Raw genomic sequence first — 22977 nt, 5'->3', positions numbered from 1 at the left:
GGCTGTTATAAAAACACCATGTCTAGGGGTCCCTCAGTGAACCACTTCTTACTGATCTTGATTTTCCTACTCTGAATATTGCTTTCAAATGGATGAGAGTCACTTTCTGGTTTTGTAGTTTTTACAGGCCATCCTTGCGACCCTTAGGTTGTGCACTGTCTACTATGGATCCTGATATTGTACCACCATCGCTTTTGATTTGTTTTCTCTGCTTTGTAAATTGATATTTGTATTGCGCACTACTCACCCGCAAGGGTCTCAAGGCGCTTGTACGAATACCGCTATGGAACCCATCCTGGCTTTTCCCTGTGAGGAGTCCACTCCTGGGCACCCCCAAGGTGGATGCCAGGCATCCTTAGCGTTGTGGGGGCCATTGTGGAGATTAAGCAAGCTATTGCCCAGAGTTGCAGAGTGGGACTCCATGATTGGAATAGGCACCGAGGCGAGAATTATCAGGTCCGTGGAATTTTTGAGCCCAAGACCCGCCGAGGCGAGGAATTGAACCCTGGTCCCGGGCTAGACCTCTGCATCAGGGTCTGCCGCTCTAACCATTGAGCCACACTTCTCCACTGGAAACTTGGAAACTTAATTAAAAAAAAATATGCAATCAAATGTCTAGAAGATTCATCTCATAGCGACCTTTTTTTATTATGTATATATGTATTTGTATCTATATTGTTTTTTATGTTTGGTACTAACCGCCAGTATTGTATATATAATGTGCCACTTATTCTTTTAATAATATTGTTTTAAACAGCTAATTTGCTATTGCTCTGAGTTTCTACAATAATGTTGCTGTGATGAGCGCTAGATGATCTGAGCCACTTGGCTGCCCAGGGTGTTGCACACAATTATATTATTGCCCTGTCCTAGGAGTTCTAGAGTCAGTACAGACGGGTCCTTGATATTTGCAGGGCCCTGGGCATTCCTGCTAAACTACTGTTCATACATTACAGAACATTCTAGTGACGGGCATGGGAGAGGGCAAATGCTTATTGGCTCATAAAGTGACATCTCTCTCTCTCTCTCTCTCTCTCTCTCTCTCTTCTCTCTCTCTCTCTCTCTCCTCTTTCTCTCTCCTCTTTCTCTCTCCTCTCTCTCTTTCTCTCTCTCTCTCTCTCTCTCTCTCACTCCATCTTTTGCTCTCTCTTTCTCTCTCTCTCTTCCTTCCTCTCTCTCCCTCTCTCTCTCTCTCTCTCTCTCTCTCTCTCACACACAGTCTCTCTCTCTCTCTCTCTCTCTCACAGTCTCTCTCTCTCTCTCTCTCCATCTTTCGCTCTCTCTCTCTCTCTCTTTCTCTCTCTCTCCATCTTTCGCTCTCTCTCTCTTTCTCTCTCTCTCCTCTCCGCCTCTCTCTCTCTCTCTCTCCCTCTCTCTCTCTCCATCTTTCGCTCTCTCTCTCTCTCTCTCTCTCCCTCTCTCTCTCTCTCCCTCCCTCTTTCTCTTTCTCTCTCTCTCTCTCCTCTTTCTCTCTCTCTCTCTCCCCTTCTCTCTCTCTCTCTCTCACTCCATCTTTTGCTCTCTCTTTCTCTCTCTCTCTTCCTTCCTCTCTCTCCCTCTCTCTCTCTCTCTCTCTCTCTCTCTCTCTCTCTCTCTCACACACAGTCTCTCTCTCTCTCTCTCTCTCTCTCTCACAGTCTCTCTCTCTCTCCATCTTTCGCTCTCTCTCTCTCTCTCTTTCTCTCTCTCTCCATCTTTCGCTCTCTCTCTCTTTCTCTCTCTCTCCTCTCCGCCTCTCTCTCTCTCTCTCTCCCTCTCTCTCTCTCCATCTTTCGCTCTCTCTCTCTCTCTCTCTCTCTCCCTCTCTCTCTCTCTCCCTCCCTCTCTCTCTCTCTCTCTCTCTCTCTCTCTCGGTACCTGCACAAGGGTCTCGTAGCGCAGCTCGAAGCGGAGCGTCCACAGGTTGCCGATGATGGGGAGCGGGGTGGGTCCGGGGGGATACCGTCTCCTCGCCCACTGCAGCTTGAGGTAGTGTGCCGCCAGGAGAGTCGCCAACAGAGCCAGAAACAGCTCACCGAGCGCCAGCATGGCGCACCCCTCGGCTCCTCGCTTTACCCAGATGGAGCCCTGTCTTCTATATATTTATTTTCCCTCCCCCCTTTCTTCTCTTTAGCTTGTGTATGTCTTGAATCGTTTTTTTTCTTCCTCTATTTCTTTTTTTTTCGGTTATTTACTTACTGGCATTATCCCGTATTTTTTTATTTTACCCACGTGCCCTGGACATGCTTTGCTCCATTTTTCCTGTTATCACATTCACCCCTTTTCCCTTACCTTTCTTCTAACTGTTCTCAATTGCTCTCTGAATCTCTACTCTTTCCTGTTACGCATATGATAGTTTTTGCGAAATTTCCCGTTTATTTTGCTTTAAACTTCTGGTCACCCTATTCTAGCCTCATCTCCTCCACCCCTCGGTTTTGCAACCCTTCGCTCCCTTCTCTCTGCCCCTCAGACACAGGTACAAGCTCAGCGTGAGTGTTGTGCTTCTGCTCAGGTAACTTTTTAAAAAACAAAATTCACAGCGACCAATCAGCGGGGTGGAGGACCTATTACTGCCGCGCCCGCGTCCTCGCGCAAGCCCTGCAGCGCACAGGTTGGACGGCATTCCTCGCGTTTGTGCTGGTGCGCAGAGCGCGAGACCCTCGCGTGCTAATTTAAAGAAAAGCAGACGAAAGCAGAGCCTGGCAGTCAACCTATGCATTTATGTTTTAAAAATCTTTACTACAACAAGGCATTTGGAAGCAATGAGAAACGTGACAGTAAATCAGTTGTGCTTAATTTAACTGGTCACAAAGAGGCCGCATTTCAAACTATGAGGTTAAGGCACCTGCTGCAGAAATTTTTGTCTGTCTAACAATTTAATGAGGATTATAAACAATGTCAGATAACTCGGGTCATTAATGCACATGCTGGAGGGAGTTGTGATTCATAAAGTAGCATAGAGGGTTAATGTTCCTGCTGCAGAGCATATTGTGTAACATGCAGGCCGCAGCTTTTATTTTATGGTGGTAGGTGCCATGGGGTACTGCTTTTGACACAGATTCTTTTCTTACTCGCGGTTCATAAATGGCAATCCTTATATAGCACAGTGAGCTAACATCAAGGAGCTGCACGCAAAAATGCATGCATGGGTTCGAACTTTATTGTGTTTTTCACAATCTGTCATTATTCTAATAGAAAAAAAGAGTTCATATGCATAGTAATGAAGTCTTATTAGTACAAGCAAACACTACCACTGTGTCACGTTTTAAATCCTGACTTTGTGGTTCTCCTGACCGTGCCATCTTAATATATAGGGGCAGATTTACAAGAAACTGGCGCATCTCTTCGTTATAGCAGAGATGAGTCAGTTTACTTGCGTAGTGCAAAAAAAACTTTGCGCCACCATGGTTACGGCGCATTTATTATGCAGCGCACCATGGCATTGACAGATGCATCACGTATCTGTTGGCGCAAAGTTCACGCATTGCTGGAGTTGTGTCAGAAGCACAACGCAACTCCAGCAATGCTTAGGTGCGGCGCAACTGCGGTGCAATAGTGTCACAAGGGTCTTGTAAATCTGCCCCATAATGCCTACCAATAAGGATGATATGGGAGTCCTACACCTTGTAGGCTTGATGATCTAATGTGACATTTCCTGTACATTGATTTACACATTTTTATAATATGTAGGGGCAGATTTACAAGCCCCTTGCAACACTTTTGCACCACCGTTGCCTCCCCTTTGTGACACAGCGGCGGCGTGAACAATGTGCCACGTTGCAACATATTTATAACATGACGCACCGAGGGAGATGTGTCACATTGCAAAGCCATGCGCCACATTATACCTGCATTAGGTATAATGTATGCACAGTGGGCGTTTTGACGCAAGAAAGCCTCGTAAAAGTGATTCAGTGAAAGCTACAAGATTTCACTGCGCTACTTCTACAACGCCACTGCTTCAAAACCTTACGCCTGCTTCAAGCAGGCGTAAGAAGTGACACAGCACAATAAGAATAGGCCACACCTGCGCATTGCTGGGGATGTGTTCTGCTTGCAACAGGACTCCAGCAATGCATGACCTTTGCGCCAATAGATGCGTAATGCCCCTGCCAATCCTTGCGCCATGGTGCGCCGCATTGTAAATGCGACGCATCCATGGTGGCACAAAGGTGTTTTTGCTCAACGCAAGTAAACTGACGCATCTCTGCTATAACGCAGAGATGCGTCAGTTTCTTGTAAATCTGCCCCTTAATCTCTGTATTATGTGTGCTTGTTATGGAAAGCACTCCGACACCCTACATTGGGATAAATAGCGCTGTAAAAAATGTAGTGAGTGCTATTTATATCGTTATTTGGGTTTTACTCATTCAGACATGCATCTGACATTCTTACAGTACATGTGTTGAACAAAGTCAAAACCCTGCCACCAAATCATACTCTCCCTAAAGTACTTGGGGCATATTTACAAGGAGTTGGCGTAGGGCAGCATCGCAAATCATTTTGCGGTGCTGCCCTATGCCAATGCAAATTGACAGAAATGCACCATATTGACAAGATACAGCGCATTCCTGTCCTTTCAGCTGGTGCACATTTTGCAGCGGAGCCCAACGCAGGCCCCCTTGCACCATGGTGAAAGGGGGTCTGTGTTGTTGGCACAACTGTTTATGTCCATGAAGGGGCATCTTCTTGCACAAAAACAATCACAAGAGGCGTTTTCTTCTTTCTAGATGTGCTGCAGAATTCAGCACTTGTGAAAAGAGGAAAATGAGGAGAAATGTAAACATTTCTCCTTGTTCAACCTGCTCTCGGGAAGCACAAGGTTTTGGCGCTGCCCCAGGTTCATCTGATGTTGTAAATCTGGGACAGTGTCAAATTCCATGGGTGTTGAGTGGGAACACCCACAGCAACACCCATGGGAAACCTTTTTCCTGCAGAGCAAGGCAAGCCAGCGACTTGCTCTGCCTCGCCTTACCACATATCTACAAGGCCATAAAAAGCCACGTTGGGTGACTTTCCTTGGGCTCGTAGGTACGGAATGTCACAAAAAGTGATGTTCAGGTGTCGCAGAGGGCTTGTAAATATGCCCCTTGAAGTGATAAACAGCCATGTGCCCTTGTTTCCCTCCATTGCATTAGCATGTAGAGGTTAGGCTTGAGGTAGCTCCAAGCCCAGATTATACTCAAACAAAGGGGCTGATGGCCCTTTAAAACAGTCGTTTTGCTTTGGGCCCAGTTGGAAAACAAACACCCCTCACCACATGCTGCCTGCTGTTCCGAATGTGTGGCCACTGTTGAATGTGTCCTGGTGTCAGAAAATGACACTTGAAAAATTCAAAATATTTTACTAAGGCACACCCATATATGACTCAATATTAGGTGTCAAGTGAGATTGGCTTCATTTCCGGCACTGCTTGGGTCTTAAGCCGGATTATTTTCCAACCTCAGGCACTGGTAAGTGGCTTGAACTTTAAAGGAATGTGCTGCATTTCGTTGGAAATGTAGCACTATTTTGCAGCATGTCTAAAATAATTGCATAATACAGCAGAACACAGCACAGCAGCAAAGCAAAATAACAACAAAACAAAAACATGACAAGGCACAACAAATCATCAAAAGCAGAGAGCAACATAGCAATCAAAGTAAAACACAAAAATAACAGAATGCAATAGAGAAGGTGTTTACACTATTCTCAAAGATCTTAGATTGTGTGCATGCGTACCATATATAATGGCAATACATTACCTAACATCATTCAATGACGAAAAATATTTGAAGTAGTTATGAGATACATCTAGCATTCCTAAGCATTGCAGCCAGGACCCAGTAGTAATCAGACCTATAATATTTTTTCAGAGTATCTCTTGATTTCACTAGTAATTCTGGTAATTGTGCATCTTGAGTTGCAGAGTCAGATTTAGGGGTACCCTTAGTATTAGTAACTTAGGAGTGCAGTTTAACCACTGCAATCGAGGGGATAAACCAGAAAATATTTGCATTGTATACACAGAGCAGAATATCCTACAGTACACATTACACAGAACACTTCACACATACCCCACACAGAACACCTATGCCTCAAAGCTGATATCACGTAGCCCCTAATTGCACTAGTCTATGTAATTATATAAAGTTTGGATATTTTTACGTTTCTACTGTACATTTTTTACAGAGTTTTATTAAACTGATTCTAATATCGTTATGCTACAAATATCCAACACATTTTTGAGGTGTATAATTTTGCAAATTATATTTATAAGTATTTATGTTTGCGAACATAATCTTTATTTCATATGAAAAAGCTATGCACCAGGATTTAAGTGGGTTGTGAGAAAGGTAGTGGTGTGACCATGTATTATAAGGAATAAAGTACCCCCCTTCTGCACATGATAAAGTTATTGCAAATCCGAACAGAGTTCTATTCCTTCCTAAAGGAGCTCATCAATGACTTGGCAATATCCTTATAATATAAATTGGGGGCTTTATTCCATATATATTAAAATGGAATACAATTGAGAAATGGAACTCATTTATACTATTGGAACTCATTTAAGCTATTCAATCAGTTAAAGCGTTTATTGTTCTCCAAGTTTTATCTTTATCTATGCTGCCTCTGTTTTTTCTCGCTCATTTTACAGAAACGCACTTTAGTATTATATGTGATACTATATGGAATCTTAAGCCTTCCAAAACAAGTGAAAATGATAGTTACGATTATGTGATTTTTATAATTGTCTCACAGTATTTATTGTCCAACAAGGCTTTACTTGATTTCAAATGAATAAGCTGAAAAATCCTACATTATGAATCAAGATTGAGGAAAGACGGGCTCCTTGAGCCTGTCGGACACATTGGTAGGTCTCTCTGACCGCAGTGTTTGCAATGACTGTATCATAATGTGGTAATTGGAATGCAATGCTGGATTGGGGTCGGACCACCACCCTTCAGCCTGTTGGTTGCTATTGGGCTGCCATCCTAAGCCGGCCCAAAGTGTAATATATGTGTATATGTGGGAAGGTAATGTATTGTATTGGTGGATGGTTAATGTTTTTATTTACAGGTTTTTATATATGAACGGCTTTGATGGGAATTTGGAGTTTATGATTTTTTTTTTAGGAAATCAATTTTGGTTTATTATAAACCAATTGTTTTTATTTATCAATTGTTTCTTGAAGCTGGATTGATTGTTTGTCTTTTTGCATTTTTTGGGGGGCATTTTGAAATGTTTTTATATTGGTTTATTGTTGTGGGTGGAAAACTTTAGATACTGTTAATGTTGTGTTTATTTTATTATTACGTGGAGATGTTCATAATATAGTTTGTATTTATTTAATGTCACTGAATTTGTTTTTAAGTTTTTTAGATGCTTAGTATTTTTCTGTAATTAATATACTTTTATTATATCAGTGTTTTTCAATTGCATATAATTATTTTACCGATGTAATCAAATATACATATAAGTATACCCCAAAAATATTTTGTGTATTGGGTTAGAGTATGTTGCAGTTTGTGAGGTTCTTGGTAGATTTACATTTGTTTTAAAGGATGGATTTGGCTATTACTTCTAAGTAGTCTAATCCTTTGGTATTTACAAAGATTTGGACTGTGCATGTCCTCATTTCGTACATTTTTTTTAGTTTGTTTGTTGAGATTAGGGCCAAGTAATAGATTGTTCTATTCCTAGTTTTGGTACCTTTGCGCTTTTTGTATTGCTTTGATAGATTTGTATAGTATAGGTTGAATTCTACCTTGTGTGGATTGATAGGCGTTGTGCCATCTTTACACTGTGTTATTTGTTTTGGCTTTTTGTGCCAGGGTGCTGTCATAGACATTCCACCCTGGTATTTGGAATTTATCGTTGCGACTGTGGCCTGGCCGATGCAGCCTGCTCACCCATGTGTCTTCAAAATAAATTATTAGCGGACTAAGTTTATCTTCACTTTGTTGATATAAAGGGCTTTTTATTAGTATAGTATTAGTATAGTTGTTGACTACCTCTGTGACCCGGACGTAAGCTTGTGTTATAATTTTTTTTAATTTTGAAGGCAAAATTGACTGTTGGTGGAATATTTTATGCTTAGAGTAGGTTTTTGTACGTTTCGCCTTATACTCTGATTAAAATGGTAGCAACAGCTTAGTATGGCTGTGTGGGGGAATAAAGCATATACAAAAGGGATGTTGCTATTCACCATGGTGTATATTTGACTGAATGGTTTTGGACACATAGGTTCTATTCATCATTCAGGTTTGGCATTGGGTAAGTTTCCTTAACTGTTTGCAGTAAAAATGTTTGTTTGTATAAGCTTTATTCGAGACAATTCTCATAAAAGCACATAAAATCAGAACAGTTACACAAAATACATAATACATAGTAAAAATTCATTAAACACAGTGCAGCTCATACAACATTACAGATAAAACAATTAATACCAATACATAAAAGTTTATTAATTTATTAAAAGGAATCCCTAAATTACCTGCAATCCCCTAAGGACCGTCGTCTTATCGCCCAAGCCCAACCCATGTATTTGGCGACACCCATGACTATCGAATCCTGGCGTGTTGTACATAGGATTCTTAGGGCCACGGAGCTATTGCGTGTCCCCAAATTTTTGCATACCGGTGAGAGCCATTTCCTCCTTGGATTCACATAGGCTTCGCATGAAAAGAGAAAATGGCCTAGGCTCTCCTCGGCATTTTCACAGGCAGGACATAGGCTATTAGTGGGTCTGTGCCAACCAGATGTCAATTTCTTAAGGGGGATAGATCCTGACCTTAACTGGAAAATAAGTTTCCTGTCCATTGGTACCGTGATGTTATCCCAGTAATTTTCTAGGACAGGTGAAATTTTGGTCTCCAAGAAACGGCCAGACATTGAATCTGCCCTGGTATCATTCAGCATCTTGCCTCCCACCCAATCCCAGTATTGCTCTTTGAGGGCTTCTTTGCTTGGGAAGGTTTCTCCCTCAGGGTTGTTCCAAAGATTTGAAAACCCTAGATTTACCAACATGGTCTTCAGATGTTTTAACCATTTTATCTTGTGGAAGATATCTTCCTTAATTATCCAAGAAAAGCCCTCCGCGTACTGTCTTATTTCTGGAGTCGTCCAGAGGCGTCTCCAGTAAAGAACTGGTCGCAAACGAGCTCTGTCGATGATCGTGCGTCTACCAAGCTCCATAAACAATGGGATCAGAGGGGTGCTCTGTGGAAGTCCAGTAATCCCGCGCATGAACTTGTTTTCGGAGGTCTGAAGAGCCATCAGACTGTTCCAAGCCCATAGTTCAGCGCCATATAAGGTGGCACCCAAAACCTTCGCATCATACACTGCCAGAGCGGGTTTTATAGGTTTTGTTTTTGATTTACGGTGTTCCCCCCTTAAGGCGCCTGATAGCTGCTGGTGCTTTAGGACTACTTTATTCACATGATGCGTCCAGCCAGTCCCCCCCGCAATCTGCACTCCCAAATATGTAAATTCATTGACTATGTCGAGCCTGCTGTTATTTAGGGTTATCTTAGGATAGCTTCTACTTCCAGCAGAGAAGACCATTAGTTTAGTTTTCCCTACGTTAACCTCTAGCCCGTGCTCCGTGCAAAAAGCGTCAAAAATGCTTAATGCCCGCTGCAGCCCCATGGGAGTCTTGGACAGAATAAGAGTGTCGTCCGCGAACATCAGGATCGGAACCCTGGTGTCCGCCAACGAAGGGGCATCGACACTAGCCCTCAGCATTCTCTCAACTATCCCGTTAATAAATAACGAGAATAGTAGAGGGGCCATAGAACAACCTTGCCTAACACCCCTTTCCACAGGGAAGTCCACTGTTGTCTCACTACTTCCTCCCCATTGGACTCTGGCAAAGTTGGATTCGTGCAGTCGCATAATTAGTGTTAGCAATTCTGCAGGAATCCCCAGCTTTTGGAGCACCGACCATAGCTTGTACCTGGGGACTAGATCGAACGCAGCCCGCAGATCGACAAACGCGACGTACAGGCTGCCCCTTCCCAGCTCGACGGTTTTCCACCTCAATATTGTGAAGCGAAAGACCTGGTCAATGGTACTAGTAGCTCGCCTAAATCCCGCTTGGTATGGGGAGAGAGCGCTGTTGTCTTCTACCCAGTCCATTAGCTGGTTTGTTATCATTCTTCCGACTATTTTCTGCACAGTGGCTATTAAGCTTATGGGCCTGTAATTTGCAGGCAGTGAGCGATCGCCCTTCTTGTGGATGGGGATAATGGTTGCGCCTTTCCAGATGTCTGGAACCACTGCCCCCTTTGCTAGGGCATTTGCTACAAGCAGGATATATCTCGCCCATCTAGCCACATCATATTTAAAAATATCAGGGGGGATACCATCTGGGCCAGGCGCCCTCCCACATTTCGCAGAACTGATGGCAATTTCTGCTTCACTAAGGGAGAATAAATCTTCGATTGCATAGGCCGGGATTATATCTTCTGCTGTCACGGATATATTACTTTCCGCGTACTGGGGCCCGAAATAATCGACCCAGGATTCCACTGGTACATTATTATCAGGTTTTGCTGGGCCCGCACCACTACCCCACTTGATAATTTTCCAAAATAACATTGAATCATTACTATCGGAGGCTTCTTTTAATTGGGCCCAATGGTCTTCATCCCATTTCTTTTTTGCACGATAGATGGCTACTTTGTACAATTTCCTATGCTTAATCACAGCAGCACGATCCCTGTTCCTTATTGCCTGCCCCAAATCTAGACGTGCTGCTCTGCAGTGATTATCAAACCACCTGCCCACTTCTTTAGTTATCTTCCCTTTCCTTTTCTTTATAAAAAAGCATGGTCTTAAAGAGGAGAATAGCTTATTGTGGATTTCAGTGATAGCATTGTCCCCGGGAGCCACTGGGACGGCAGCTTCAATCTCGGAAATTGCACCATCAACCTTGTTAATGATATATGTCATAGCGACTTCGTTTGCTAACACCTTGGGCCATTTTAGCCTTCGCTCATCGTTACTTAAATGAGGGGTTTCTTCGGGTGTCTCAGTAGGGTTTCCTAAACCTGCATTCCACCACTTATGTGACACACATAGGGGGTTGTGGTCACTTTCAACCCGGGGTCTAACTGCCATATCTACAACCCCATTCCACAGCTGGAGACTACATAATATGTAGTCAATTCGGCTCCTGCTAATACCATTGTCGAAAGTGAAACTGCCCTCCCTATCACCAGGTGTCCTGCCATTAAGGGCTCTTATACCATATTCCAAACATATTCCATTTAACAGTAAAATCTCTTTTGTCCATCGCTTCACAGGTTGTAAGTTTAAAGATGGTACTCCCCAGAGATTGTCCTCTTCACACTCATTGAGGTCGTTTGTACAGTTCATGGGTTCAAAAGTCCTATTTAAATCCCCTGCTATTATCTTTGCTTTTCCCTGGGAATTGGCCTCCATAACATCAGACATCAACTCGATGGTGGATGGGTTTGTTACTGTGCCACCTCTCACATAGATATTATATAAATCTATTGGTTGGCCTTTTGCGACAGAGATTCTAAGGGCTTGTAAATCACTTTTTCCCAGGTCAAGGCTTTTTATGTCAATATGCAAACCCAGTCTGACCCACACAGTTAGGCCGCCCTTTGGCCGCCCTCTTGCCCCTTTGATGGCAGGTATATAATAGTTCACGTAACCTAAGCAAAAGAGTGGATCACAAGCCCAGGTTTCTTGGAAACAACAAATATCATAGCCACTTATAAAATCTACCCAAAGCTGGGAGTCCAGCTTACTGGCCAACCCTGCGATATTCCAAGACAAAAGGGTGCCAATATCTGCATTAGTTCCCTCCAGAGCTTTGGCAAACGAAGATTCGTGAGATGACATAGAAATTCCCACTAAACTAGCCAGCCTATCTGAGTCATCCATTGAGCCCACAACTGAATCATCCATTACAGGGTATAAGGCATTTGAATTTGATGTTCCTATTCTAAGGCCACCTTCTTCGGCCACACACCCAGCCTCGATGTTGTTCTCCTTTACATTTGTAGCAATGATATTACCACAGACATCACCCAACGCCTCTACTTCTTTTAAAATTCCGCCCGTGCTGTCAGTACCAGTGTGTCAATATCCCCAACCCAGGTCCTGCCATCCTACGTGGGGATTATTGTGTGTGTGTAAAGTATAGTTAAAACTAGCATGGGAGGGAGGTAATGAAGCAACTGGCCATTGCGCGATGGGGGGGATTATGGGCTCGTTTAGTAGGCTTGTGGCTACGCTTGTTGGTCTGGGGTAAAAGAAGGTGAGGTCCACAATACCAATTCCGCCCTTATTTGTTCCCCATCCCTGCCTTGTTATCCATCCCACCACCCTAGGATCTTGAAAATTAACCACTATACATTCCCCCCCCAGGGTTTTTGGAGTGTAGCCCATCCAGTCAATTCTCCTAGCCCCTATTATTAGCCCATCTACACCACCCGGCAGATGGCGATTTTCTTTTAACCAGTGCATGGTCTTGTTTTTGAGCATCTGGAAGTTTTCTCTCTGTCCTGGGGGTAAAGGTGGTACATTGATGAGAACTGCCACATAGGGGAAGGAGTCTGGAGTTAGATTGATTGGGGGTTTTCTATGAGGTGGCTTTGGCAAGGGCGTTGGGATTGATTTGGGAACTTGGGGAACAGGTTGAAGGGCAGGTTTCTGCACCGGTTTGCTATTAGCTAGGGGCGCTGTTGGGGCTTTAACAGCCGGCTGATAAGCATTAACCCCATTTCCTACCCCCTTGGTGTTTGGGGGTATACATGTGCTTGTAGTGGCGCTTGCAGATGTTGTTGCTTTACCCACTTGTTGGCACAAGTTATCCACAATGTTTATGTTGGCCAGTTGTTTTTGTGGCTGGGGTAATGAGGACTGTATGGGATGTATCAAATTCGACTGTGAGGGTTCAGAGCCCGAAGTCGCTTTATTGGCCCTAACTGTGGGATTTGCAGTGACTTTTGCTGGGGGTTTATTTTGTTTGCCAGGTAAGGGGGAGCCATTTCTAGGATTTCTACCCTTGTCCTGAGTGTGGGGGGTATTCACGACCTGGGGATTTAAGTTTGTTTCCACCCTGCTTGCTTTGATCAGGGATTTTGTAGAATAGAAATTGTCTAAAGTTTTTTGCTCAAAGTGGTTTAACCTATCAATGAGTTTAGCAATTCTATCCTCTATGGGAGAGAGTACCAATCTAAACATTTTTTCCAGTTCTGGAAGCATATTTGCAAATAATACATCATTGTCTTTACTTGGTACTTTTGGAACCGAACAAGAATCGTCCGCTTTGTCTTCATTATCCTGAACAGTAGGAGTGGTTGGTATTACACATCTTACTCTTTGTACTGGCTCATTGACTGTATTCCCAATGTTCAAAGATGTGTGTAACTTCCTACTTTTTGATGGTGGTCGGGCCATTTTTTTGCAGTTTTTTACAGCAACTGGACGTTTCCTTTTAGCCCCAGTTTTGGAGTTGGCAGGTATAACTTGAAGGCCCAAATCTGAGAGCGATAATGGGTGAGATGTACTACTACAAGTATTGTTTGAATCCGTCGCGGGAGTCTCGATTATGTTGTCGCCCAGGGCCTCAGAGCCTTCGTTTGTAACTGGAAGGCTCACTGATGAAAGAGGGGTTACCAAAGTGGGGTAGACAACATTTGAAGACTTGTCCATAGTGTTCTTAAGTATTTCAATGGATAGTCTTCGCTCGGCACGCTTCTCTGCCAAGGTTAGTTCTTTATCTATTGCCAGTGAGCGATTAAAAAAGAATTTATCTAAGGGACCAATGGCCAAAGGGCCAGACTCCGTTGGAAGAGACATCAATTGACTGGTTGTAGGACTAATGTTAGTAGCAGTCGCCATATGAATACAAGAGAATCTGTGTCACTTACTGGAATAGATGGCGTATCACAAGATCAAGGGGGATGGCCCAGCCCGGCCTCCAGCGGCCCCGGACGGCCACAGACGGTCCCGCCCTTGTCCCGGGCTTCTCCCGGCGCCTTCCCGCGCGCTCCCGCGCAGCGGGGATGATACTCCTCCTTTATTACTGGCTGATTGGTCTCTAGGGGCGGAGCCGGCAGGGAGAGCAGCCCAGATGACCACGGGCGCGCGGGGGCTCCTGGAACTTGGAGTCCCCCGCCTCTAGCTCGCAGCCCTGCCGGTCGGTGAACAAGCCCTTTCAGCCTTCAGCACACTCCTGGCCACGAAGCGGGACCCGCGGAGCGGGTCCGGCGAGGGGCAGCGGCGGGAGCAGGCAACAGGCGACGCAGGCAGCAGTAAGCACCCTCAGCTCCCTCCTCTGTTTGCAGTAAAAATGATTAGGGTTTGTTTAATATTATTTAGATTGTCGAGTAAAAGGAATGGGCTCCTCAGTATGTGTAATTGTCAAATGTTCTGGGATTTGTATGTCTTGGTATCTACTAGGAGCAGGTGGGGTATCGCTGGTGGCCCTTTTAGTGTGTGCAATTAGACGTTGTAAAGTGGGGATAAATGGAATTTTGCCTCTTATGTGTTCAGGAACTTGGGATAGTATGTCTTCAATGATTTTAGTTGTGGTCTCTTGAGAACTATTGCTTGCTTCTCTTATACCTAACTTACATTTCTGTTGAAGTTGGGGAAGGGTATGCTCTTTTACATTAATTACAACACTTTCTTTTGTTGTTACCCTTCTATAACATGCATTAGAGTAATATTTAGTAAATTTACAGTTTATAGTTTCTAACAATGCACTTTCTTTGATGGAGGTGTAGCCCACGTGACTTAATAATTGCTTTTCTTTCTGTGAAGTGTTAAATGTGGCACCTTCTGACATTGTATCTGAAAGTAGTTTAATAATTTAAAAATATTTTATAGTTTAACTTTTGCATGTTATTCATTTAAATATTTAAAACTGGAGTTAAATTAATTCTGTTACTTATTTGCATGTTTTGTGGATTCTGCTGGACCTAAGAGAATCATCAGCGTGCACTTTGGTCACCCAAGACATTCACTAGCCTCGGTTAAAGGAACTGCTGGCTTCATTGTGATGGAAAACCAGTAGACCAGCAGCATTTGGTTTTTGCTGGACTTCACCTGGACTTTGAAGAACATTGACTTGTGTGGCCAAAGTCACCTCACTGTGTTTGTGGACTGAGGGGTGTTACCAGGAAGACCCCGTTGACCAGATCAGCATCCAGAGCATCCTCAGCATCTACAACTTCCTGTATGCCTTCCATCAGGACCACTCCATTGATGTCTATTGCTTGATGTAAGAGTCCTGCTAAGCCCTTTTGGCCATTGTAACTTGCTCCCTGCCAAGATGGTTGCCAAAAGCCTGAGTAACCAAACTCAACTTTACAAAACTTTTAAAGTACCAGCTACCTGCAGCAGTTGCCATTGCCTGTTTGCGATTGTAGTTAAAAGGCAGTAATTTACAATTTGCCTACAAATGTATATCCCCGGAATACTTTTGGTGTCTAAAAATCTAAAAAAATAAGATCTATTTTTCTAAATTGATTTTAGATTTCCTTTGTGTTGCACTTCCATCTTATTTGATCCCTTTGGTAGTTTTTCATGCTTTGCTATTTTCCCTTTAATAATCCAGACTGCTCAAAGTCAATGTGACCCAGGATTTAGCAAAGGTTTAACAAAAGAGCCAGACTGGACCCATATCAGGTTTGTGAGTTTATTACATGGTGAGGTTGCACAGCCACACCATATAATAAGCCACACTTCCTCACACCACAGTATCTGAAAGTGTCCCCCCTCCATGTGGTGTAATTGAAAGGGGTATTTGGAACTGGAATGTTTATTGTACTGAGAAATTTATGGATACGGTAATTGTGCGTAATCTTATGTAATGTAGTTACTACAAATCTGTAGGATCGATCTGCATATTGTTTGGACAACATAAACGAAGGGCTTGGTGTGTAGACTGGTTCTGGACATGCCCGCAGGATATGTTGGCCAATAGACCAGTTAGCTCACAGTATTACCTTAATCTCCCCTAACCATACCACAGAGGGAATGGACTCTGGCAACCACTGACCTTGACAACCCTGATTATTCAGGGATTGTGGAAACAGTACAGAGTCTTTCGCCCATTCACTCATGCTTGCTTTCTCTCGGAGAAGTATACAGAATACACAGTGCAGCGTTTTCAATACATTTATTGGACCAATGTTATTCTTGTATAAAATACATGTGCTGCAATAATTAGGAGACAGAAGCAAATAAAGGAGATTACAGGCACCGAAAAAGCGAACAGTAGCTTCTACTATGGTGCTGAAGCAATGAATATATGCAGACATATATGCAAAATATGGCAAACTAATGTACTCCTACAATGCGGCCCCTACTCTGAGTGTACCATGAGTGTGTATCGGTGTAGAGCCACAAATCCCCCACAAGGGACAATCCAACCCCATTACCTGATAGAAGAGAGTGAAGGACCCTGTCTTGGTTTCCAGTTGGACACCCCTCGTGGAATGTCAGACCGGTGTGTGGTGATTTCTCAGCATGCAAAATCCTTCAGTGGCAGCAAAAGCTCCTCTTCTCCCAATCTATCGGGATGCCTATTATTTATAATAAAATACACCCTTCGCAATGTGCACCTTAGATTAGTGATGTTATGGATATGTAGATAGCACTGTTGCCCCTTGGATGTTGATAGGAGGACTTTTGTGACTAGTGTGTAGATAAGCCTAGTACATGATGTTCAAGGCATCCTGATAATGTGCGAAGCTGGGTGTGTAAACAAAGTAGTTTCAGAGAAACTAATCTAACATTGTAGTGCATGCAAATGCGTGCAAAAGTTCACTGCTGAAATTGTATTTTCTTGGACAATGTAATAAATAAGCTGCTTTGCTATTTGGGCCTAATTTGGGAATATATAACACTTGAACTGGGTAAATTGTAATATGCATTACTTGCCACCGTTTTATTGTAGTTTTTTACCACATTCATTATAAATTGAAAAATATTATAATTTCCCACTTTTTGAATATTTTTAGGGGCAGCATCTATGTGTTAGTATATAGCAGAAATCGGTTTATTCCATTTTGTGAGTTCAAAAAGTACTGCCAGTGTAGTCTATTTGGGTCGTCTTCTCTCCCATGTACAGGGTGCACAATGTGTCATGCTAGCATAGAACAGGATTTGATCAGACCCTATTGCAAAATCAGTTCTAGTTTCTTCAAGCGTCACAAATCTGTCCCCATCGTACAGGTCACCCAATAAACAATATCCAACCTGATACCATCCTGCCATTCTAGCCCCACCCCAAGAGTTGTGGAAATGGGAAGATTCAAAACTTGGCTGTTGCAAGAAATAGGTGAGCATTCAATTTGTTTGAGGAAGTCTAAAATGGTATGACGTTGTGAGTAAATGTTACAGGGAAGGTTGAGCAATATCATGCAGCCGTCTTGCGAATTTTAGATTCTTTGGAAGTGCTTTGCCTGAATTTGCTGTAGAAAGCACATTATTACCATGTTGTGGGATACTAAATGTTAAAGGCTTCCATTGTAGATGCGACAATTAAATTAGTGCATTGGAAGGAAGTGTTCAGCATGGTCAAAAGTAAATTTGCACACCTCCACTCGTGCCACATTGGGTATTTGTGATGTCATTGTTAGCTTGTCACAGAGGCGACAGAAACCCAGGTAGACTCCGTCCAACGTATAGTTGACTGTAATTACCTTTGTTGGTAAGAACACCCATAAAGAAACAATAATGCATACGTTTGTGATCTATTAATATTGGGAGCTGTCTCAGATCTTACTGGTGAATGACAGACCATTAAGCTTATGACCTATCATCATTGTGTGCTCACTTGGATCATATTCAGTGACTGACACGCCATTTAGGTTCTGAAGGATTCATGTATTTGTGCTGACTCAAGCAAAACTCAGTGCCAGGCAAACATTTTCTCTGCAAGAACACAGAGTTTGTAAAGAGAGGAACAAATGACAACCTGATTTATAAAAAAAAACAAAAAAACATAGGGGCAGATTTCCGATGTCCGCGGTCTGAGTGTAAACTGGACGGTCATTCCTACGCGGTTCCGACAGGCTCTCAGAGTCTTCTGGCTGGTTGGACCCGCACCATACTCCCCTATGAGCTGAAGTACCGGGTTTTTAAGAACCCAGCGGTGCCAGGGAACACACCCAAAGACTTCCAGTCCTTCCTGTTTCAGACTACAGAAACACAGAGTCTTCCTGGTGATGTCAAAGATCGTATTTATTGGCTGCAGCCAGTAACAGGTATCCTAGAAGTACAACAGTATGTATATTCTCAGGAGACTGCTCACTCTTGTAAAGCCAGTCTTCTCCTTATATACTAAATATTAGGCTTAAGGCAAACATTCCTTATTTTACAGTTGACTATTCACATATTTTCGCTACAAAGAAAAAGCAGAGTCATGATGACAAGCTCATTTTTCAGTTTGTCCAGCCCATGATCAATTGCCCGGCAAGGTCCAGTTCTCATCAGATATCGACGAAACCCCAATAAAAACGGGCACCTCCTCCTCGTAAAGCAAGTCATAAAACAGGGACAGGTGTGTGTAAGATTAGGCTTGGTTTGTGTGCGATGAAAGGTTTATGATATGTTGTGCCTTGATTCTGATCTCGCTCGCCACTGGGAAAGGAACTGCCCGAACAGGTTTGGCTTCAGGCAGTGGAGTCAGCTTGCCCAGGTCACAGCGGAGTCAGCAAAGGTGTACGTGTCCTTCAGGTTGGTTTTGGCTTTAGTCATTGCCTTATGTGAGGGCAATCACAAAATGGCTGCCGATCACAAAATGGAACCCGCGGGTACGGGACGAAAATGCTGATTTCAGGGTGATTTCATCACTCGATCATGACGAAAATGCTTGTGCATACCGCACTCGCCATTTGCGGTTCGCTGATACCAAAATTGTCATGAATCGACAACGTTTATGACACTGGTCCAGAATTTTCAGTACCACAGACCCTCCTTTTGCCCTTACATAGGCAATTCACCTATACTCATGCTAATCTGAGTCCAGGTCTATATTCATAAAGTCAGTGAGATGTTGCTGTAGCATCATCCTATAACTTAGCTCGTTTCTCGATACAGGTTTCCTTACACACGATGTAGCACAGAGGCCACATATTGCAGGAGCACACTGTACACGCAGACAGAACAGGAAAAGAATGTCTAGGACTATCCCAATGACTATCAGAATCTTCCATCCCCAGGCGTATATCAGCTCCCAGAACCACCCCATCAACGCCCAATCTCCTTTATCCACGTGAATAGATTCTGAGATCTTATGCAACTTGGAGATGGCCTGGTATACTGTCGGGGCGTTATCCGGGATGAAAATGCAACAACTTGATTGGATCACCTTACATACCCCACCTCGGTCTGCAAGTAAGACGTCTAATGCGACCCTGTTTTGAAGGGTCATAAGGCGATCCGACTGGAGCTCAGCAGTCAAATTACTAAGGGCACCGGCTGTTTCAATCACAGTGGATTCAACCACCCTTGTCAATTGTCTTATGTTCCTGCTGTTCACCATAGGCCCCCAAAACTGCAGAAAACTCCTTATGAAATCTCCAAATTCTTGGCCGGCAGTGTCATCTTTACTCATGACACCTCTAACTATCCTTGTCTTATGGTAATCTGCCGCGGCTGTGTAGGTGGGAGGCAACAGGAACGAAACAAAACATGTGCCCGAGAAGTCAGGGGGCAACCATGTATAGGCTCTATCATGGCAGATGAAATAGGTACCCTTAGGCGCTAGGAACAAAGGGGAAGTTCGAGATGCAAAAACATACGTTTCAGTGCAGACACCTCTCCCTAACTGAGCTCTGGGATTTTTGCCATTACCTTGCAGACATAGGTGACCCTGATGGGGTACAATCCAAATCGGGGAGGATCTCTTTGCTTGCTGGCTCTCACTCAAAGCAACTCTATATCCTGTTATGTTTCATCTAGTGTATGCTTGCAACTCATCTCTGTGAATTGTTCTATATGAGTCAATGTCTCTGCTCATATTTGTAATTCCCACTACCAATGCTTTGTTGCTCGAGTTACTTCTTATGGAACGTTGGGGATATGGTTCTATGGCATATATGAACATTGTTTGAAACGCCCATAAAGAACCATCGTAGCTGAATGGCAGAACCAAGTACGGAATACCCTTATCGGTAGTATGTGGCATAAGACCACACACCCAACAGTTAGTTGTGTTCACTACTAGTTGGTGTTGGTGTAAAAGCCGAATGAATGAGTTATTGGCAAATTCTGATCTCCTGGCGGACTCGTGTTCAGGCAGAGGGTGAAAAGAATGCAGGAAAACAGTAGAAGGAGGTAAGGGCTGTGTAGTGGGTGCAAATGTCATTTGAAAAGTGAATAAAACATATCCTATTAAAAACGTCATTACACTAAGCAACATGAAAATACATAATATTAAAAATCGTGTCTTTGTCATTATAACACACATTCTGGCTTTAAAGTTCATCGATTCGGCAGGTCTCTCCATCTTGAAAAACTCCATCCTCTATAATTGCTGCCCGCGGCGGTAGGGTGTTCTATGCTAAGGAATGCTTCTGTCAGTCCAGGGCAACTCCCTTAGACCAACCAGAACCGTCGACCTAACGTCTTCGGCTGCACCCCAAAGACTTGGGCAACCGCGACCCTAGCAGCGGAACCCGGATGGCGGTTCGAAAAACAAAAATAAGCAAGTTTCTCAGATAGGAGAGCCGCACTTTCAAAAATTGAAGAAAATAATTTTTATTTGTCCATAGTTCTCGGCCTCAGATTATAACGGCTCTTTCGGGGTACTGTCTGGTTATGAAACAAGAGTTCAGGCTCTGTAGTGTTCAATCGAATTGACGGTGGCACAGCTTCTTGCAAAACATCATTGCTTTCTTGTTCAGAAATTGTTCCTTTTACACGTGCATCGCTAAGAGGCAGAAAATGAGGCACAGTTTCAGTCTCAGAGTCAGCGATTCCCTCCTGGGTCCACCGGTCGTACGGTAGGGGCAAGGGGACTCTCTTGCAGTGTACGCCGTGGACCCACTTCTTCTTCCCTTCCACTCGAACAGCTGATCTTGTTGACAGAAGGACTAAATGGGGGCCGGTCCACCGGGGCTGATCATTCTTTGTTCGCTGGAAATTTTTAATCAGTACCCAGGATCCAGGATCGATCGGATGTCCTGGAGTTTCAGGGGCTTGAGGCAGAGTGTTGTGGACCTGTTGGTGTAAAACAGGCAATTTAGCCGTCAATTCATACAGATAATCAAGCAGTACAGGGTGTTCTATCTCGCTGAATTTTGTTGGCCTTGGCACTCCCCATATGTTGGCCGGGCGGCCAAACACAATCTTATATGGACTAAGTCCCATTCGCGAATGCGCAGTCATTCTTGTTGATAGGAGTGCTAAGGGCAGAGCATCAGGACATTTAAGACCAGAGCTCGCTTGAATCTTGGCCAATTTCAGTTTTAGCTTGCTGTTATAGCACTCTACTAGTCCAGCTGATTGGGGGTGATTTGCAGCGTGGAACTTTTGCTGAATGCCTAGCCCTTCACATACTTTCTTCATCACTCGACCCACAAATTCACTCCCATTATCACTCCAGACCATTCTCGGCATTCCAAATCTGGGGAAGAATTCCTTGACAAGGGCTTTAGCTGTGGAGAAGGCAGTATTGTCCTTTAAGGGGTATGCTTCTACCCATCTCGAAAAGGCGCAAACAACAACGAGTACGTATTTCAAATTGTTGCACCTTTCCATGTGGATGAAATCTAGCTGCAAAACCTCGAACGGATACGTTGGAGGAGCAAAATGACCAGCTGGAGTTGGGGTTCCCCTACCAGGATTGTATTTCAGACATACCATACAATTCTTGACCACATTCTCTGCACACTTAGGGATTCCAGCATTTTGCCATACCGGAGCCAACAACTTACAAATCCCTTTCACACTGATATGAGCCATACCATGGGCCATTGTCACCACTGCAAGCACATACGCATCGGGTAACAACCATCGCTGATGTTCTGACAATTCGACCCGACAACCATTCGAGTCCAATCTATCTTTACTTTCTCTCCATTCATTCAACTCTTTCTCTGAAGCTTCAGCTTGAATGGACTTCACAGTCTCAATCCTATCTTCACACATTCCAACATCAACAATCCATCTTGCAGGGCCTGCAACATACATTCGACTCATCACATTCCTTGCAGTTTCTTTCGCGACTTCGTCAGCAAATGCATTTCCGCGACCAACATCATCTGTAACCTTTTTGTGTGCACTGCATTTCACAATCGCAACTTGTAATGGCAAGGTCAGTGACTCAAGAAGCTCATTCACCAACTGACCATGCTGAATCGTAGCACCATGCAAAGTCAGGAACCCACGCTCATGCCACAAACGTCCAAAACTATGAGCCACACCAAAAGCATACTGACTGTCAGTGTACACATTCACTCGTTTTCCTTTCGCCAACACGCACGCTCTCGTAAGTGCAATCAACTCTGCAGCTTGTGCTGAATTATGTGGAATATGTGCAGCTTCGACAATCGTACGCAAAGTCGTGACAGCATATGCCGCAGTCGTATCACCATTCGGCAACTTGAAACACGAACCATCAACCCACAAAGTACCATCACATTCTGGAAGAGGAGTATCCTTGAGGTCTATCCTCCTTTTCGTTTCTTCCTCAGTTCTAAAAAAACAATCATGTGGCTTTTCAACATTCTCTGTCTCGCTTAAAATCGGCAACAACGTGGCTGGATTCAACATATTGCACCTCTTTATGTGCACATGACTTGCTAGGAGTGTCAACCCATAACCTGACAATCGAGCACGAGTTAAGTGCTGTGTCTTGGTTCTGTTTAACAAAGTGTCCACCGCATGTGCAACCATCATGATTAACATGTTATTCATCAGTAACCCAGCAGACTGTTGAATAGAAACAGCTGCTGCGGCTGTGGCTCTCAAACAACTCGGCAACGCCTTAGCTACCGGATCTAAAGTTGATTAAAAATA

The 22977-nt window shown here is 43.7% G+C and overlaps 1 protein-coding gene across 2 annotated transcripts in view; it reads right to left on the bottom strand.

The window, feature by feature from the left end:
• LOC147684136 (cytochrome P450 2J2-like) overlaps positions 1-16526 on the bottom strand; it is a 90949-nt gene extending 74423 nt beyond the window's left edge. Inside the window, exon 1 of one of the 2 annotated variants that reach the window (XM_086944527.1) lies at positions 16389-16526. Coding sequence is in view for 1 of the 2 variants with exons in the window: in XM_086944526.1 (XP_086800652.1) it covers positions 1858-2028 (171 nt within the window). In the remaining variant the exon portion in view is untranslated. Of the gene's footprint in view, positions 1-1857; positions 2441-16388 lie in introns of those variants that run through there. The other variant, XM_086944526.1, reaches the window with a different exon arrangement.
• Positions 16527-22977: the final 6451 nt, after the last annotated feature.

This window comes from Lissotriton vulgaris, chromosome 11 (genome assembly GCF_964263255.1).
Source record: "Lissotriton vulgaris chromosome 11, aLisVul1.2, whole genome shotgun sequence".
NCBI lineage: Eukaryota > Metazoa > Chordata > Amphibia > Caudata > Salamandridae > Lissotriton > Lissotriton vulgaris.
Note: the sequence above shows the minus strand (reverse complement) of the source record. Positions and strands in the feature narration are given on the sequence as shown.